Here is a 15,962-nt window from a genome sequence, read left to right as displayed (position 1 = left end):
AGGGCTGTGCTTGTCAAGTAGCTAAGGCCATCAACCATGTCCTATTACAGAGGATCACCACTCTGAGCAACGTGGACATCATTGTGGATGGCTTTGCCGACATGGGCTTCCCTAACTGGGTGGTAGTGGTCATAGATGGAACACACATCCCAATCCTGGCTCCCAACCACCGTGCCTGGGAACACATCAACCACAAGGAGTACTTCTCCAGGGTGCTGCAGGCCCTTGTGGATCACAAGGAACACTTCACTGACATCAATGCTGGATGGCTGAGAAAGGTGCATGACGTGCACATCTTTCGAAACTCATGGCTCTTCAGAAAGAAGCATGCCGGCACTTTTCCCCCTCACCGGACAATCAGAGTCAAGGAGGTGGACATGCCCAGTCTGATCCTGGGTGACGCAGCCTGGCCTTGCTCCCCTAGCTCATGAAGCCCTCCATAGGCAGCCTGGAGCCCAGCAAGGAGGAGTTCAACACCGGGCTGAGCAGGTGCAGAATGGTGATGGAATGCACGTTCGGGCATTTAAAGGGGAGGTTCCGGAGTCTCCTCACCTGCCGGGCCTCAGCGAGTGTAACATCTCCTTCATGGCGGTGGCCTGTTGTGTGTTCCACAATCTGAGTGAGAATAAGGGGGGAGACGTTTTTGCCAGGGTGGAGTGCTGAGGCAGAATGCTTCTAACCAAGCACCAGCACCATAAGGATGAGGTCCAAGATCTCCCTCGTAATCAAAGCTGGAGCAGAAGTGCTGGCAGCTGTCGGTATGTCCGGGGGGGGGGGGGGGGGGGGGGTGATGGGGGCGCTCGTCTCCGTACGCTGGTCACTTGCACGGGGCTCATGAAGCTGACCATGTGGGACAGGCACTTCCCCAGTTCCCTGGACTCCTAGAACTCCATGGGGGGGGGGGGGGGGGGAAGCAGTGGAGATGCCACGTGTGGCCAGAGCCAACAGCTGTGGAAGGCTTCCCAGAGACCAATTAGGTCAAATTAGCAGCACGGGCACATCTATCCGACCGTTATTCTAGACACGCAATGTTGGGAATAGCGTTACTCCTTGCGAAAAGCAGGACTACAGGGTTCAAATTCTATGGCCCCGAACTAGAATAATGGGCTAGGTAGTGTGGACGCATCGCTTAAATAATTGACTGTGGGGGTACGGTTGTAGTGTACACTGGGCCTAGAAGTTTAGTTTGAATTTAGCCACATAACGTTGATCTTCTCAACAATGAGTCCACACTACCAAGACCGTTCCAATTTTAAGGGCTGCTAAAGTCAGGTATTTGGTATTCTTGCTTTTCATGAGGAGTAACACTAAATTTGATCTTGCTTGGTCAACTATATGGTAGTACAGACACAGTGTTTTGAAAGTCGATGTTCTTGGCCTCTGAGAGGCATCCTACAGTGCCCTGCGGTGACTGCTCTGGCCAGAACTTGAGACTCTACTCCTCTCCTGGTGAACAGGGAAAAGCCCCGAGAAACTTTGATTTTGTTTCCTGCATGGACAGCATGGTGCGTCCATGCAGGAAAGAAAATCAAAGTTTCTCGGGGCTTTTCCCTGTTCACCAGGAGAGCAGTAGAGTCTCAAGTTCTGGCCAGAGCAGTCACCGCAGGGCACACCTCAGACCAAGCAGCACACCTGGCCACAAGCTCCATGCGTTCAAGTCCTGTGAGCTCCAGTTCCCAGGGGCACAAATGAGCACCAGCATGGAGCATGAATGAGATTTTGGACCTCATTGAGACACAGGGAGAGGAATCCATTCTCGTGGAGCTCCGAACTAGCAAAAGAAACACCAATATCTATGAAAAGATTGCAAAGTGCATGTTGGAAAAAGGATCTCAGGGATGCCCAGCAATGCCATGTTCAAATAAAGGTGCAGCGGCAGTCCTACCAAAAAACGAAGGAGGCAAACAGACAGTCTGGAGCATCGCCACAAACATGCTGCTTCTACGAGCAGCAGCATTCAACCACAGGTGTGGACCCAACCAGCTTCCCAAGCCAGACCATGGAATCCTTCAAAGAGGCTCTACCCTCCATAGCAAAATGGTACTAATTGCTTTGTCTACTTGTAGAACAGCAGCCCCCACTGTAGATTTTCCCACTCTGAATTGATTCCCAACTGACCCGTAGCTGTCTGGCTTTATAAGCTCCACTGGGCAATTACCACAGGCTTCTGTCAAAGGTGGTCTCATTTGGGTGATCCTGCCCAAGGGCAGGGGAAAGCAATTTACAAAGTTCCATGAAAGCGGCCTTGTGAATTTTAGAAGTTTTGCAGCTGCTGCTGCTCTTCCCATACCTGCAGCACTATGCAGTCCCACTAGTCTGTGCTTGCAGGATGGCACTGGAACCGGTATCCCACTGTTTCCAGAGAATCAAATGTCAGTAGCATTTCCAATTCACTCAACTCAAGGGCATGCACGAACAGCGGGCCCAAGACTCCTCCCGGAGTGCTATGTATACACTCTCAACATAGTCCACCACTACGTGCACCAAGGTAATCATCACCACAATGCTTTGATGAACGGGATCCACGAAAGGGTCCATGTTCATGCTACTATAGCGTCTGTGAGGGTAACCAGAGCCAAAAAGGGTGCACGTTATGGGATGCTGATGAAATGAATCCAGAACCTCCTGCTGCAGTGTCTTGGTCCCAATGTGCACTGGGAGCATAACCCAGAATGCAAAGCAGTGCAGGCACTGTGGGATAGCTACACCACAGTGCAATATGGAAATATACTTCTCTCCAGGGCTCGACAATCTATGTAATCTACTCGCCCGTGGTGAGTAGATTACATCCTGGAAGAGCTGGGTTTGGGCAATCTGCGCATGCTGGGCTCGGTGAGCCCTGCTTATCTCATACAGCTGGAAGGGACCTTGAGAGGTCATCGAGTCCAGTCCCCTGCCTTCACAGCAGAACCAAGCACCAGCCCTGACAGATTTACCCCAGATCCTTAAAAAGCCCCCTCAAGGATTGAACTCACAAGCCTGGGTTTAGCAGGCCAATGCTCAAACTACTGACCTCCCAAATGCTCTCTCAGATGACAGCCGTCTCCCTATTGCTCTACTTCAAACTAGGGACGTAACAGTATAGTCGCTTAACGGATAAGCAAAAGCTTATAGGTTAATGCTATAGACTACATGCATTTCCTCCCCACCCCTTGCCAGTACATTTTTTAGCAGGCTGGCCAGCAGCCCGGCTCAGTCCCGGCTTGCACTGGGTCCTGGACCTACCCCCACTGCAGCTCTGCATTTAAAGTGTATTAGGAGCCAGATAAGAAGGCAGCTGGCTTAGTTCCAGCTCATGTTGGGTCCGGGAGGTCAGATCCCTACCATCCACCCCTGGACAGGGGCTGCCCAGGGACTACAGAACAGTCAACTAACTGATAAGAATTCATGAAGTTAATCGACTATTCAATTAACCGATATTTAACATCACTATTTCAAACCCAAAGTCTGTGTCCAAAGTCTGTGACAGCATGAGATTTAGTACCTAGATGTCCTGACTCCCAGTCTTGTGTCTCTTTCATCAGGACGACTTAGCTCCAGGGGAAAGGTTTCCTTGCCGCTAGACACTTGTTTGGAAGCAGATGGAGGAATGAGAGAGATTGCACCCCCTCTTTAAATGAAAATATGGTAGTTTTCCTGAATTTTATTTTTGCTTAACTTTAGTTTGCCAAAGTTTTACAGCCGCTCCCCGAGTTGTGAACGGTCGAGTTACGACCATTCGCACTTACGACCAAAGCTCCCATGGAGCAGTTGTAAAGGCGGTCCTCACGTTACGAACGCAACCCACGCTTACGAACAGCACGGTAATGTGTAACTCAATGGGGTCCGAGTTACGAACAGTTCAAGTTACGGACCAAGTGTTGGTCTGTAACTTGTTCATAACTCGGAGACTGGCTGTACATTGAAATTTTAGCAAGAAACATCCAGAAAGAGTAACCCAAAAACATCTGCTTCCCTTAACTATCCTTTTCAATAGGAGCAAAGAAGTTAAATGGAACAACAAAAACACATTCCTGGAGAGAGTTCAACTAAGGGCAAGAAAAATGATTAGGAGGCTGGGGAACATGATTTATGAAGAGAGGCTGAGGGAACTGGGCTTAGTCTGCAGAAGAGAAGGGCGAGGGGGGATTTGATAGCAGCCTTCAGCTGCCTGAAGGAGGGTTCCAGAGAGGATGGAGTCAGGCTGTTATCAGTGATAACAGATGACAGAACAAGTAGCAGTGGTCTCAAAACTGCACTGGGGGAGATCTAGTTTGGATATTAGGAAAAACTGTTTCACTAGGAGAGTGGTAGAGCACTTGAACGGGTTGTCTAGGGAGGTGGTGAAATATCCATTTTTAGAGGATTTTAAGGCCAGGCATGACAAAGTCCTGCTTGAGATGGATTTAGTTGTGGCTGATCCTGCTTTAAGTAGGGGGGGGGGGGGGGAAGAGAGTTGGACTAGATCTCCTGAGGTCTCTTCCAGCCCTAATCTTCTATGATTCCTATCAAAGAGCATTACAGTACTTTAAGTTAAAAACATATAAAAAAATAAGCATACTATTCGTTCATTGTAGGTAAAACTATGTACAATGAAGATCTACAAAATACCGAAGGGAAAAAAGCAATGAAGCATTTTAAAGAAAAGGATTAAAAAAAATTGCTTCTGCTCCAGTAACCCTCTTCAAATTATAGATTATGTGTAACAAGCTGGGGTCACCAGAAACAACCTTATATGAAGCTGCACCCAGTTGATATAGGACATTTTTGATCTCACATACCTTGTTTTTCATGTTCCTGTTCCAATGGCTCCAAGACACCATCATCTTCATCCCTGTAGCCATAATACTCCGCATCAATCGCTTTCATGAGCTCAGCTCGAGTCTTCCTTGGAGGAGGGAGGGCTGAAGGAACAAGTGATCATCAAACTCTCAACCATACCCCCTCCAAAAAAGACTGTACTAATATCAACAGCTGCTCCTGCCCTCATCAACCCTGTACTGCTTGCCAAGCAAGGCAGATTAATTTAAAAACTAAAATGGCCACAAACAGCTGTCACTAGTATTCAAAGAACTGCTATGTTCTTCCCTGAACTGCATTCAGACTGGCTGTTCTCTGACCATCATCCTAACCCTCCGCATTCCCATCAGCTTCCACTTTCGGGCAGGTTTCTTTAGGTTGATACCAGCCTCATTGTCAACAAGTGCTTCTGGCAAGTAGTTTTTCTTTGGGTAGTACAATCCCTACTTCAGCACCGGATGACAATATCTAAAAGTTGACAGGGAAATCCCACATAACCCTCTGTGATTATATCTACAATGCAATGAAAACAAATGCAGCTGACCCATGTTAGCTGACTCAGACACACAGGTTCGGGGGCTATAAAACTGCAGTGCAGAGATTCAGGCTAGGGAACACTGCATGGGGGAGGATACATCCCAAAGCCCATGTGCCAGCCTGAGCCCAAACCTCTACACTAAAGCTCTGCAATTTGGGCACTTCTGTGAGTGTTTTATTGTAGCACAGACATACACAGGGGGATTCTGGAGCAAAGACGAAGTTGGTCTTTGCCCACGAAAGCTTATGCTCCAATAAATCTGTTAGTCTATAAGGTGCCACAGGACTGCTCGTTATTACAGAGATCATCCCTGATCACTTTGTTTTATTGATTCACTGATTGCCTCTTAAAAAGAGTGACTGAGATAGATTACATAGGCCATTAATCAGAAACCCTATGTAGACTGCTATACAGTTATTGATCAATGGTGTATCTAGTTTACAAGATAGATGAAAGCCAACTCATATAAATCATAGTATATTTATCTTTTTCTTTGACTACAAAATTAGTTTCCTTAAGCAGTATAGTGAATGCAAGAAGCAACTTTTCATAAAGATTCAGTCAATATGAAACAGAGCAGAGAGTTGAATACAGGCAGAGTATTTTAACAGGACAGTGTCACACAGTTTTAACCAAAGGTTAGTTTTATGAGCTTACAGGCATGCCATTCTGACCTAGAAAAGTAGTGTGCCCCTACTTCATACTAAGATACAGGAATGCAAAACAGGGAAAGAGAGAAGATCAGACACTCAGTTTCTCCTTTTATCTTCCTGTCCATGTTTGAAAGAATTACTCAAATGTTTTGTATTCATTCCGCTTTGTGAGTGCAGAAAAAACAATTTTATTAAATTCCAGTGAAGGTAATCATGGCTGTGATAGAATAGCCATGTAAATAAATGGGTTTCTTCTCAGTCAAGGAAAGAGCTTTTAATGGATGGCAACTTAGCTATAACGAGTTAAATGTTTGACTAGATGGATCACTAGCCTAATATGAGCACCAAGAGATTCTTTTTCTCCACTTCCCCTAGGATTCACCGCATATTTCAGATGACACATTTTGTACAACAGGAAAGATGTTAAGGTACATCTACACTTGCACCCTAGTTCGAACTAGGAATGCAAATGTAGGCAACCGAAATTGCTAATGAAGCAGGGATTTAAATATCCCGTGCTTCATTAGCATAATCTCGCCTGCACGCTTTTCTGATCGCCAACTCATTTGAATCAGGAAGTGAGCCCTGGGCTGCATTAGTTCGAATCAAACCCCTTGGTTTGAATTAACATTACTCCTCAAAAAATGAACTAACGTGGCCCGGAACGCACTTCCTGGTTCGAATCAGCTGGCAATCAGAATAGCACATGGGCAAGATTATACTAATGAAGCGTGGAATATTTAAATCCCCGCTTCATTAGCAATTTCGGTCGCCTACATTTGCATCCCTAGTTCGAATTAGGGTGCAAGTGTAGACGTACCCACTGAGAAATTATTCTGATATTACTCTGGCTGAAAGCGTCATAATTTTGAAGCATTAGAAACTTCGCTTCTAGAAATAACATCACTACAGAAATAACAAAACTCTGAAAAGCAGATAAAGTTACTTACGTTCCTTTTCAAAGAGCTCTCTGACACCTGGTAAATCTTTAGCGGCTCCAAAGTATTTGTAGCCCCTGTTTCCTGGAACTTCCTTTCCTTCGTGATCTAGCATTTTAGGACCAACTCTCTTTAAAAAGAAAGCAGATAAAAATAATTTTGCTCCCATCCATTGTTATTTTTCCTTCCCTATATTAATTAGCATTATCCATGCTCTGGTTTACTAGGCTAAAAAAACTGCTCTCTATCTGTGTCAGATGATTCTGGAGTAGCAACCCATACAACAATCTTTTCTTTTTTCCTCCAAAAGAGAAAATGTTCTCTCTCTTACTGAGTACCAAGCAGTTAGAAGGACTGTGCAAAACATGACTCTGACCCACACTCGGACTTACCTACTCACCCCACATGCTGGATTTTAGAGCACAGAAACAAAATGGCAATAAAATCCCATATACAAGTTTACTATCTGGTATCCTACATGATTCCTTACCAGTCTATGTTTCAATAAAAGAGGTATATAAATTAGCACAAATTACAATTGATTTTGTGTCAGAGACCTTAAAGTCAAAAGTCAAATGATTCATAACCAGTTAGGGTATTTGCTCTCTGATAAACACCTTTACACACTGACTGACATGATGCAGGACAGTGGCACCACAGAAAGTGACAAATGGAGTCTGTGCATCTTTTTGGATTTGGAACAAAAAGTACTAATAGCCTTAGCCTTCTCTTATCAACCCAGTGCTGAAAGAAAGTAATCAAATAGTCATTTTCAGAACCTGGAGAGGGGAGAAAGATAGGTCATCACTATTTTATCTAACATGCTATTCAGCATGTTTAGAGGTTGAATAAAATTTGTTAACATTGAAATACTAGACACTGGGAAAAGTAACCAAATGTGTTTAATACATCTGTATTATGCACTATGAAACACTAGTCATCCAATATACAACAGATTAAATTTTCAAGTCTTGGGTTGATGGGTTTTCACTTTGCTAGCTATTCACAGTTAACTGCAGAGATGTTTGCCAACACAGTTGTTTTATACTTACTGCATAATCAGGACCTCCCAGCTCCCTTATCCGAACCTCCCAGTGTCCCTTTTCTCTTAGGAGTTTATTAATTTCATCATTCAAGTCTCGAATTCTGAATTCACCTAAACCAGCTTGAAGATAAAAAAACAAATCAGTAAGTTCTTACATTAACCATTTTGGGAATCCTCTTTTCTGTCTGTTCCTCTATGGGGAAAACTCCCCAAACTCCTGTTGGTGATCCACCAGTTTTCTTGCTTTAACCGGAGGCCTTGCCTCATAACTTGTAGTTTGGAGGCTTGAAAGAGTTAATTTAAGCACACTGCGCCCTCTATGTTAAAATAGTTTTGGGAATTAAATGTTTACCTTAGTTTATGATAAACCTGTACTAAAATCAGTTCATCTGATGGAACTGTCAATGTAAATTAATATATTGATTTAGTAATACTGAAGATTGCTTTGTTCTGTTCTGCCTTGATAGAATTGTTGTCTTATACGAAGTTTGCTTCTGAAATCATCATCCTGTTGTGTGTGAAAGAGGTACATGTTCGGTGTGTAAATAAGGTACGTGTGGTATGTGAGTAGAAAAGACACCAACAAATTACAAAAGACAGAAATGAAGATGCTAGCATCATCATCCTGAGACTATGATAGCCAGTGATGACCCTAAAGTGCAAAGGGCATTTGCCTTAAATCAACAAGATATGAGATAAGATGGAGGATGGCTGTTAAAACAAAATGCCAATGATAATGATCCAAGCATGACACAGCAAAGTCCACAGGCCTACATGAAAATCTGTTACTTTAAAAAGTGGGCGAGACCCAAGGGACTTTGGGTTTGTTCTGAAACAACGGAGCTTTAGTATGAGTCCAACAGAGGCCCGGCTCTCACTTGTGTTCAGTATCTGCCACTAGAGTGACTCAGGCAATAAGGACAGGTAACTACAACACCAACTGCAGAAGCTACTGATGGGTGTGTGTGAGAGACTGTATCTGCACATACAGGTTAGACCTCCCTAGTCCAGCACCCTCAGGACCTGAGCCATCCCGGACCAAGGAATTTGCCGGATCAGGGAAGGTGAAGGCTCCTCTGCTGGATGCCTGCTGACGGCTCCTCTCCCTGGGGCTCCCCACCGGGCCGCTGCCCCATTAAAGCTGACCCAGCTGAAATTCCCCGCAGGCTGCGCTGGAGGTTCCAACTAGCCACCACCAGCCTGCTACCTCCAGCAGTTCCTTGGGGTTTCCCAGCCCTGGGCTGCCCAGTCACCGTGGGCCCCTGCTGCTGCAGAGAGTTTTCCAGGGATCCCTGGCCACTGCTAGCTCTGCTGCCAGGGGCTTTCTGGTTACCTGACTCCACTGAAGCTGGGGTTCTCCTATTGGAGCCAGGACTCACCGGCTCCTGCCTGACCCTCCTACCAGGGTTCCCCAGCTGAAGCTCCTGAGCCACTGCCTGGCACCGCTGCAGCCTGGGGTTTCCTGGTCAGAGCTGCCTGGCCATCCTAGGCCCGCTGCTCCGGGGGGGGAGGGGGGTGTTCTCTGCTGTCACTGGCCCTGCTACCAGGGGCTCTCCAGCCACCTGGCCTCACTGACACTGGGATTCCCTGGGGGCGAGGAGGGAAGCGAGCTCCTCAATGCTGCCTGGCACTGCTGACACTGGGGTTCCCCTGCCTAGATGCTGCTGGCTCAGCTGGGACTCCGTACACCCTGCGTTCTCTCGGCTGGCTCCTGCACCTGCGGCTCTTTGGTCCAGCAACAACCATGCTGGACCATGGATGTTGCCAGATCAGAGAGTCCCAGATTTGGGAGGTTGAACTTGTACTGATTTTAACAGTGGTTCAGCATTTTTAATAAATGCTGCGTATTGCCTTATCCTCCAAAAAAAAAAAAAATCTGTTTTTATAAGCAGGGCTCGACGATTGCGGAGAAGGCCACTCGCCAGCCCCGTACCGTGCATGTGTGGACCACCGATGAACGGGGCGACCGGCTGAAATCTACTCGCCACGGGTGAATAGATAAGCGTATGTGTTGAGCCCTGTTTATAAGCATACCAGCACCTCCTCAGAGAGAAAGAACAGGATCAGGTACTGACCTTCCTTTTTTTTTTTTTGGTAGGAAACTCATTTTTATCTACCCTGCCAGGAAGCAGCATCTTAAACAGGGATCAAAAGTGTCTGCTCACTGGTCAATGACCAGTACTTAGCGTATGTTATTCCTAAACCCACTAGCCTATCCATTTTTAGTCCTGGCAGGTGATCAGGCATATAATGCACAGGTGTCATTTAACTTCATTCTTCCACCAATATTTGTAGTTGAATACTGATACCTAAACATCAACAGTTTCATAAAATGAAATGAATGAAACCTTGAGACAAACTTCAACAGCACAGTTAGATGGACGTTTCTTCTTTATTTAAGTAGACTATTGTAGCTCTTCCTGAAAACAGAAAGAGGTTCCTAACAGCAGCAGTTGTCATAGCTTCTTAAATTTCCTAGTACAGATAATTCCAGTGACAAAGAAGATTTGTAGTGGTAAATATTTACCAAAAATATTTTTTTTTAAATTGAGATATATTCTTAAAAGCACCCACTAAAATCAGGTCAGAATTGATATAAGGGAAAGAGGTAAGATGACAACCACAATGATACAGTTTTAGTTAAGGATATTAAGAGGCAGGTACTTGGCTAATTGTATATTAGTCGATAAGGGAAGGTGCTCAGTTCTGGCTCATGCAGGGTCCAGTGAGCCAGGGTCCCTTAGACGATAAGGGAAGTGAGGGAGGGAGGAAGGGGGGATGCGAGTAGTCGACTACTCGCTTACATCTCTAGTTTCAGTATCAAACTATTATTGCTAGAAACAAGTGTTATGCACTACTGAAGAAGTGGAGATCCTTGTAGCTCTGGTGTCAGATACTGAGAATTAAAATAGTCACCAGGACCTCTGCCCAGCAATGCTATTTTGACACTGATGCACAAGTTAAAAACAGCACCCAATATGATTTTATACCTAGGAACATTGCAATAGTGAGTTAAGGGATACTGGAACAGAAATTTCATGCAAATTAACTGCAGTTAAAAGATGCTTACCATTTTGAATCTGTGCCACTTTCTTGGAAATTTCTCCAATAATCTATTTAGATTAAGACAATTATGCATAAATTAGTTTTTCTTGATGAATCAGAAGTCAGGTTACTTTCAACTGTCAAATCATTCTACATACTTAAGAGAACTATTTTGAAATATCAATAAGGTGTTAAAGTTTTATTTGGGCACTAACATGATTTATAATGACTGAAGTTCTAAAGAAACAGCTGTATTGGAAAATGTATCATCCATGACTTTTTTGTATTGGCATCTACACCTTTCTTCCAACAATAACCTGTAGTGTATTCTTTAACTTTCTGGTCATTAAGTTTAAAATATGACTCGCTATTTTAGCTCAGACCCCAGTCAATCCTCAATGTAACTGTTTACACAAAAGCTAAGGAAAATAATTCTAGCAGTAGAGAAATATTAGACTTAGTTCAGTGTTCAGTACAATTTACATTGCATAAATACTTAGCTAAAATTATGCATAATTCCATTATTTGATTATTTATCAGTACATCCTTTACAGCAGTGGTGCTCAACCTTTTTTAATTCACGACCCCCTAGGGCCGGGAAACTGTTTTTGAGCAAAAGCAAGAGGAAAACAGCAGCAGAACTGGGAACATTTTGTTGTGGTCCCTTTAATTTAAAGTGCCAGTCTGCTCCCCTGCCACTCCCCCCGCATGTACGTCAGGCGCCGAGCTGAGAAAACAAAATGGTGGCCGGACCAGCGCTGCATCCCCTGAGGAAGACAGCCACGACCCCCGGGTTGCGCACCCCTGCTTTAGAGAATTAGAAAAGCCTGATGGTCACTGTCTATATACAGCAATGCATACCTGACGCCTCCATTTCTCAGCTTTAGGTAACTCATTACATTCTGACGCAAGAAAAGGTCTTCGTTCCTATTTGAGAGAAAGACATGAACATGTAATGAAGTGATGAGGAACCTTTTTTGGGTCCGGGGCAGCCGACCCACAGAAAAATCAGTCGGGGCTACACATAAACGAGAAGCAAAAAACACAAACACTCATGGATGTGGCCCCCAACTGAGAAGGAAAAAGACCCCCCCACACATTCCCCTTGCACACCAGAGCCTAGGTGGGCCCAAGCTAGTAGATTTTGTGTGCTCCAGCCAACAGCAGGGGGTGGGTTGGGGGAGAAGGGGCTGTAGCACCAGTGCAAACTCCCCAAGGCTGGGGGGTAGCCCTGAGCCTTGGGGGCCAAATCCAGGCAAGCCAGCGGCCGCATCCCCGTCTTAGGTTCCCCACCCCTGATGTAAAGCTTCAAACCATCCAATACTGAAGCTTGACATGTTCCAAAAGCAACAGAGGTTATGTTCTGAGGTTAAAATGGCCAGGTTGTTGCTTGATTAGCCCCAGGCAAATCAGCTACTCGTGTCTCCGTATTCAAGTTTTGTCTGTTTCCACCCCATTTTTAAACGTTTAACATTACAGCCCTGAAGAAAAAGTTTATTGAACACAGCCACCAATTCTAGCCCAGCATGTATAAAATAGTGCCTGTTATCTTTTGATTCAAACCCTTTCCCATCATTCTCCAGACCCTGTTCTCTCTATTTTCAATCACTTAGCAATGGTCCAGTGTGGTTCAAGTGTAGCATCCCTTTTGACTCCTCTGCTCACACTGGTAGATTTCATTACTTCTCTCTACATCTCCACATCCAATTGCTGCTGATAGTCTAGTCCATCCTCTAGTTTTCTGCATTAACAACTGCAGCTTCCACTTTTGACCTTTCATCCTTCTGAAAAAGTAATTTTCCTTTTCTGCCACCTTTGTTTATATCATTTCACTGACTTTTGTTATTCCATACATATGTTCATAGCATTCCTCACCTTCAGGTCTTCCTACTTACATATTTGCCACTATCACTCCTCCTACTCTTACCCTCCCCTCCCATGTCTTACTTTCATATTATGCCACATTTGTGTTTTATGTCTCCCTTATGTTTGGAACAGCCTCCCCAAACACACATCAGCACTTTAGCTGGGAAACTCCCGAAAGAACCCCTGTTCTGAGCTTTATTTGCAACTGCACTGTTTTCTACTGCATTGTTCTATATTGTTCTTCAGTTCTTGGGGAAAAAGATGCAAAATATATAACACCAGAACAAAGCTCTTTGGTAGGTTGTTAGTGTCCTCCTGACAAAAATTCCTCCCAACAAGAAATTCTTCCTTATTCTGAGAAATAAACATCAATCCAAAACCTTCCAATGCCCTGATCCTGCAATTCACTTGAACAGGGTGGAGTCCTGCACCCACAGAGAACGCCAATGCAGTCAATGCATGACTCCACCTGTGCAGTCAGTTATCAATCAGGGCTTAGATTACAGGTTCTGTTTTAGTTTCAGGATACAATCTTTTGATCAATGATTGCACACCATATAAAGTCACTAAAATAAAATATTTTTCAAGTCATGTGCCAATCTAACTTGATCTGGAGGTTAAAAGTTTCTCCTAATGTGCATGGTTAAATTTAAGCAGAGATATTATATAAGACACCACATGGCTGAACAACAGCACAGCATGCTGTGTCATGTGCAAGCCCCGAGTTTGGAGTATCCCTGAAAACGGTATACTTAGTGGTTGCTACTTTGATAGTACAATACTAGGGAAGTGAAAAGATTATGAAAAGGATTTTTCTAGCTTTCCTGGGCTGACTGGGATAGAAGCCAAAGAAAGCCCATGATCAAAACCAATGACATGAATGAATGTACAGCCAGTTAGCATAAGGAAACTTCTATCACTGCATTTATATTTTTAGAATTGCCTTCTGAATTACCTTGATTGTATCTCCCTGTTATACTTCTAGTATCAAAGTATATCGCTTCTAACGTGAAATGTCAACTTGGCTTTGGCCATATGGCCAATCTACAGTATTAGAAGTTGTTTTAAATACGATCCACGTCTCCAGCACAGTTTTTTTTCAGCCCGTCTCCAGCAATAACTGTGGGTTTTGCTACCATACTGTCTTGCAAAACATCTCCCAATGTAAGCCCCTTTCCTAGTGATGGCCACCTAGCCCTCATGTAGCAGTTATACGTGTCACACACCCTCTGCTCACAGCTGAAGCAGAACTGCATGAGGTTTTGCATTAGGTGCTGAGAGGGAAGGACTAATTTGCTGGTGATTCTTTTAAAATATCATAAAAGACTTATTTTTCTCCAACCTACCTTAACTTTTCCTTCCTCAAGCTGAGCCTGGCGAAATCTTGCCAAGGCCGTCCTGAAAGGAAAAAAGGAAATTACTGTAGTTTACTTTTGAATCTCTTCATTCCAATATTATTATGTTATATATTTTTAAAAGAAAAGGATAGCTACTGTTTCCATTCCAACACTGAAGAAACCACCAGTCAAAGTGGTCAACACCAGTTACTAACTAGTGAAGTCACTCAATCAAGAATTTTGTGCAGCTTAATATTAGCAGTACCAACAGCCAGCTAGAGGGGCAGGGAGACAAGGATAACAAGCTTGTGAATTTTAAAGAAATGTTTTAATAATATTTCTCACAACAACTCAGGTCGACTCCATTTATGTGGCTGATTAATGTACATAACTTGTTTATTTCTAAAAACAGGTATGTCAAAAATTTCTTCTAGTATCTCTTCCAACACCACTACTCAGGGTTTCTTCAGAAACCCATCCCTCCATTGTCCCCGAGAACAAAGTGACTATGCTCCTCACTCTTCCCAAGGTTACTTCAAAATAGTGCTCCTCCAATGAGCTAATAAGCACAGGGGTAGACGATATAAATGGGATAATGCTGCAGTGCTTCCGTTGTGGGATTGAGGGACTGAATCAAGCCTTGGCTGCATGGCAGTGTAACTCCAGCCTACTTCTACACTAGTTTCCCCTGTAAATTAAAAAACCAAGAACAAAACTCTTTCCTCACTTTTGCAGTGAGCTAAGAAACACTCACATGACAAGGTACTTTGCAACACTAAAAACAGAATAAAGTGTGCTGCTCAAATTGACACACCTCATTGATAGATAACACATTAGCACCTAGATTAACACGTCTCCAACGCACAGTTAGCAATTCTGTAAAATTCATGCTTATCTGTCAAGTTGTCTTCAACATTATAAGAAGCATAGGTACCATGATAATCAGGACTTGCCGAACCGCAGCGAGCCCCGCTCGCCAGCCGCGCTGTCCAGTGAACTATGCATGCGCAGATCATTCGGTGCATGCGCAGATCGCCCGAACCCGGCTCTTCCGGGATACAATCTACTCGCCAAAGGCGAGTAGATTGTATTATTTGTTGAGCCCTGATGATAATTCAAGCAAGGGCTCACCTCATGAATAGGGATGGGAATGTTTAACTGGTTAACCCGGTAAGTCTTAACTAGGTATATTAACGTCCTTGTGCATACACAGTTACACGCCCCTACCCCACTGCCTCTGACTCAGTGACAGAAAGAGGGGAGGGGAGGGAATTGGAAGCTGGTGCATGCAGGGAGCTGACTTTTAAGCTGGCTCCCCATTTGTGCTGGCTTCCACAGGGTAGGCCCCCTCACCCTGCTGCCTCTGACAGGTGGGAGCCGGTACATGTGGGCACCCAGTTTTGGAGCCCATCCCCTCCGCCTGCCACAGAGGCAGCAGTCAGCTGGTGGCAGGTGAGAGCGTCTGATAGAGAAGCAGCAGCTTGAAAACCGGCTTCCCCTTGAGTACTGGCTCCCTCAAAGGTGGCCACTCCAGCCAGACCACAGTGCCCCACTCACTTGCCCCATTTAATAGGTTAACCTCATGTGTAGTGGGTAATGTAGACAAGGGAAACTGTCTCCACTGGCCAGCAGCCTGGGAGGGGCTGGGTCTGCGCCACGCGGCTCCTCAGTGGCCAGGGAAGGCTGAGGCCATGCTGCGTGGCAGTCCTGGCCCTCAGCTGGGGTTGGGCAAGGCTTGGCTGGGTAAGAGGGGGTAGGGTT

General features: G+C 44.8%; 1 protein-coding gene and 1 long non-coding RNA gene across 5 annotated transcripts in view; one reads left to right on the top strand and one right to left on the bottom strand.

Annotated features, from left to right (window-relative positions):
• LOC142830987 (uncharacterized) overlaps positions 1 to 15,962 on the top strand; it is a 46,463-nt gene that overhangs the window by 22,300 nt on the left and 8,201 nt on the right. For 2 of the 3 annotated variants that reach the window (XR_012906568.1, XR_012906570.1), the window contains exons 2-3: positions 8,421 to 8,503; positions 9,846 to 10,020. This is a non-coding gene — a long non-coding RNA (uncharacterized LOC142830987). The remainder of the gene's footprint in view (positions 1 to 8,420; positions 8,504 to 9,845; positions 10,021 to 15,962) is intronic. The other variant, XR_012906569.1, reaches the window with a different exon arrangement.
• Positions 1 to 15,962, bottom strand: part of ISY1 (ISY1 spliceosome associated protein) — a 32,157-nt gene that overhangs the window by 12,384 nt on the left and 3,811 nt on the right. For both annotated transcript variants that reach the window (XM_006117591.4, XM_006117590.4), the window contains 6 exons: positions 14,211 to 14,262; positions 11,860 to 11,925; positions 11,024 to 11,066; positions 7,961 to 8,073; positions 6,921 to 7,038; positions 4,761 to 4,883 (listed from right to left, as the gene is read on the bottom strand). In XM_006117591.4, coding sequence (XP_006117653.2) covers positions 4,761 to 4,883; positions 6,921 to 7,038; positions 7,961 to 8,073; positions 11,024 to 11,066; positions 11,860 to 11,925; positions 14,211 to 14,262 — 515 coding nt within the window. The remainder of the gene's footprint in view (positions 1 to 4,760; positions 4,884 to 6,920; positions 7,039 to 7,960; positions 8,074 to 11,023; positions 11,067 to 11,859; positions 11,926 to 14,210; positions 14,263 to 15,962) is intronic.

The sequence above is a fragment of the Pelodiscus sinensis genome, chromosome 11 (assembly GCF_049634645.1).
Source record: "Pelodiscus sinensis isolate JC-2024 chromosome 11, ASM4963464v1, whole genome shotgun sequence".
NCBI classification, from domain to species: Eukaryota; Metazoa; Chordata; order Testudines; family Trionychidae; genus Pelodiscus; species Pelodiscus sinensis.
The sequence above is the reverse complement of the archived record's forward strand: the minus strand, read 5'-3'. Positions and strand labels throughout refer to the sequence as shown.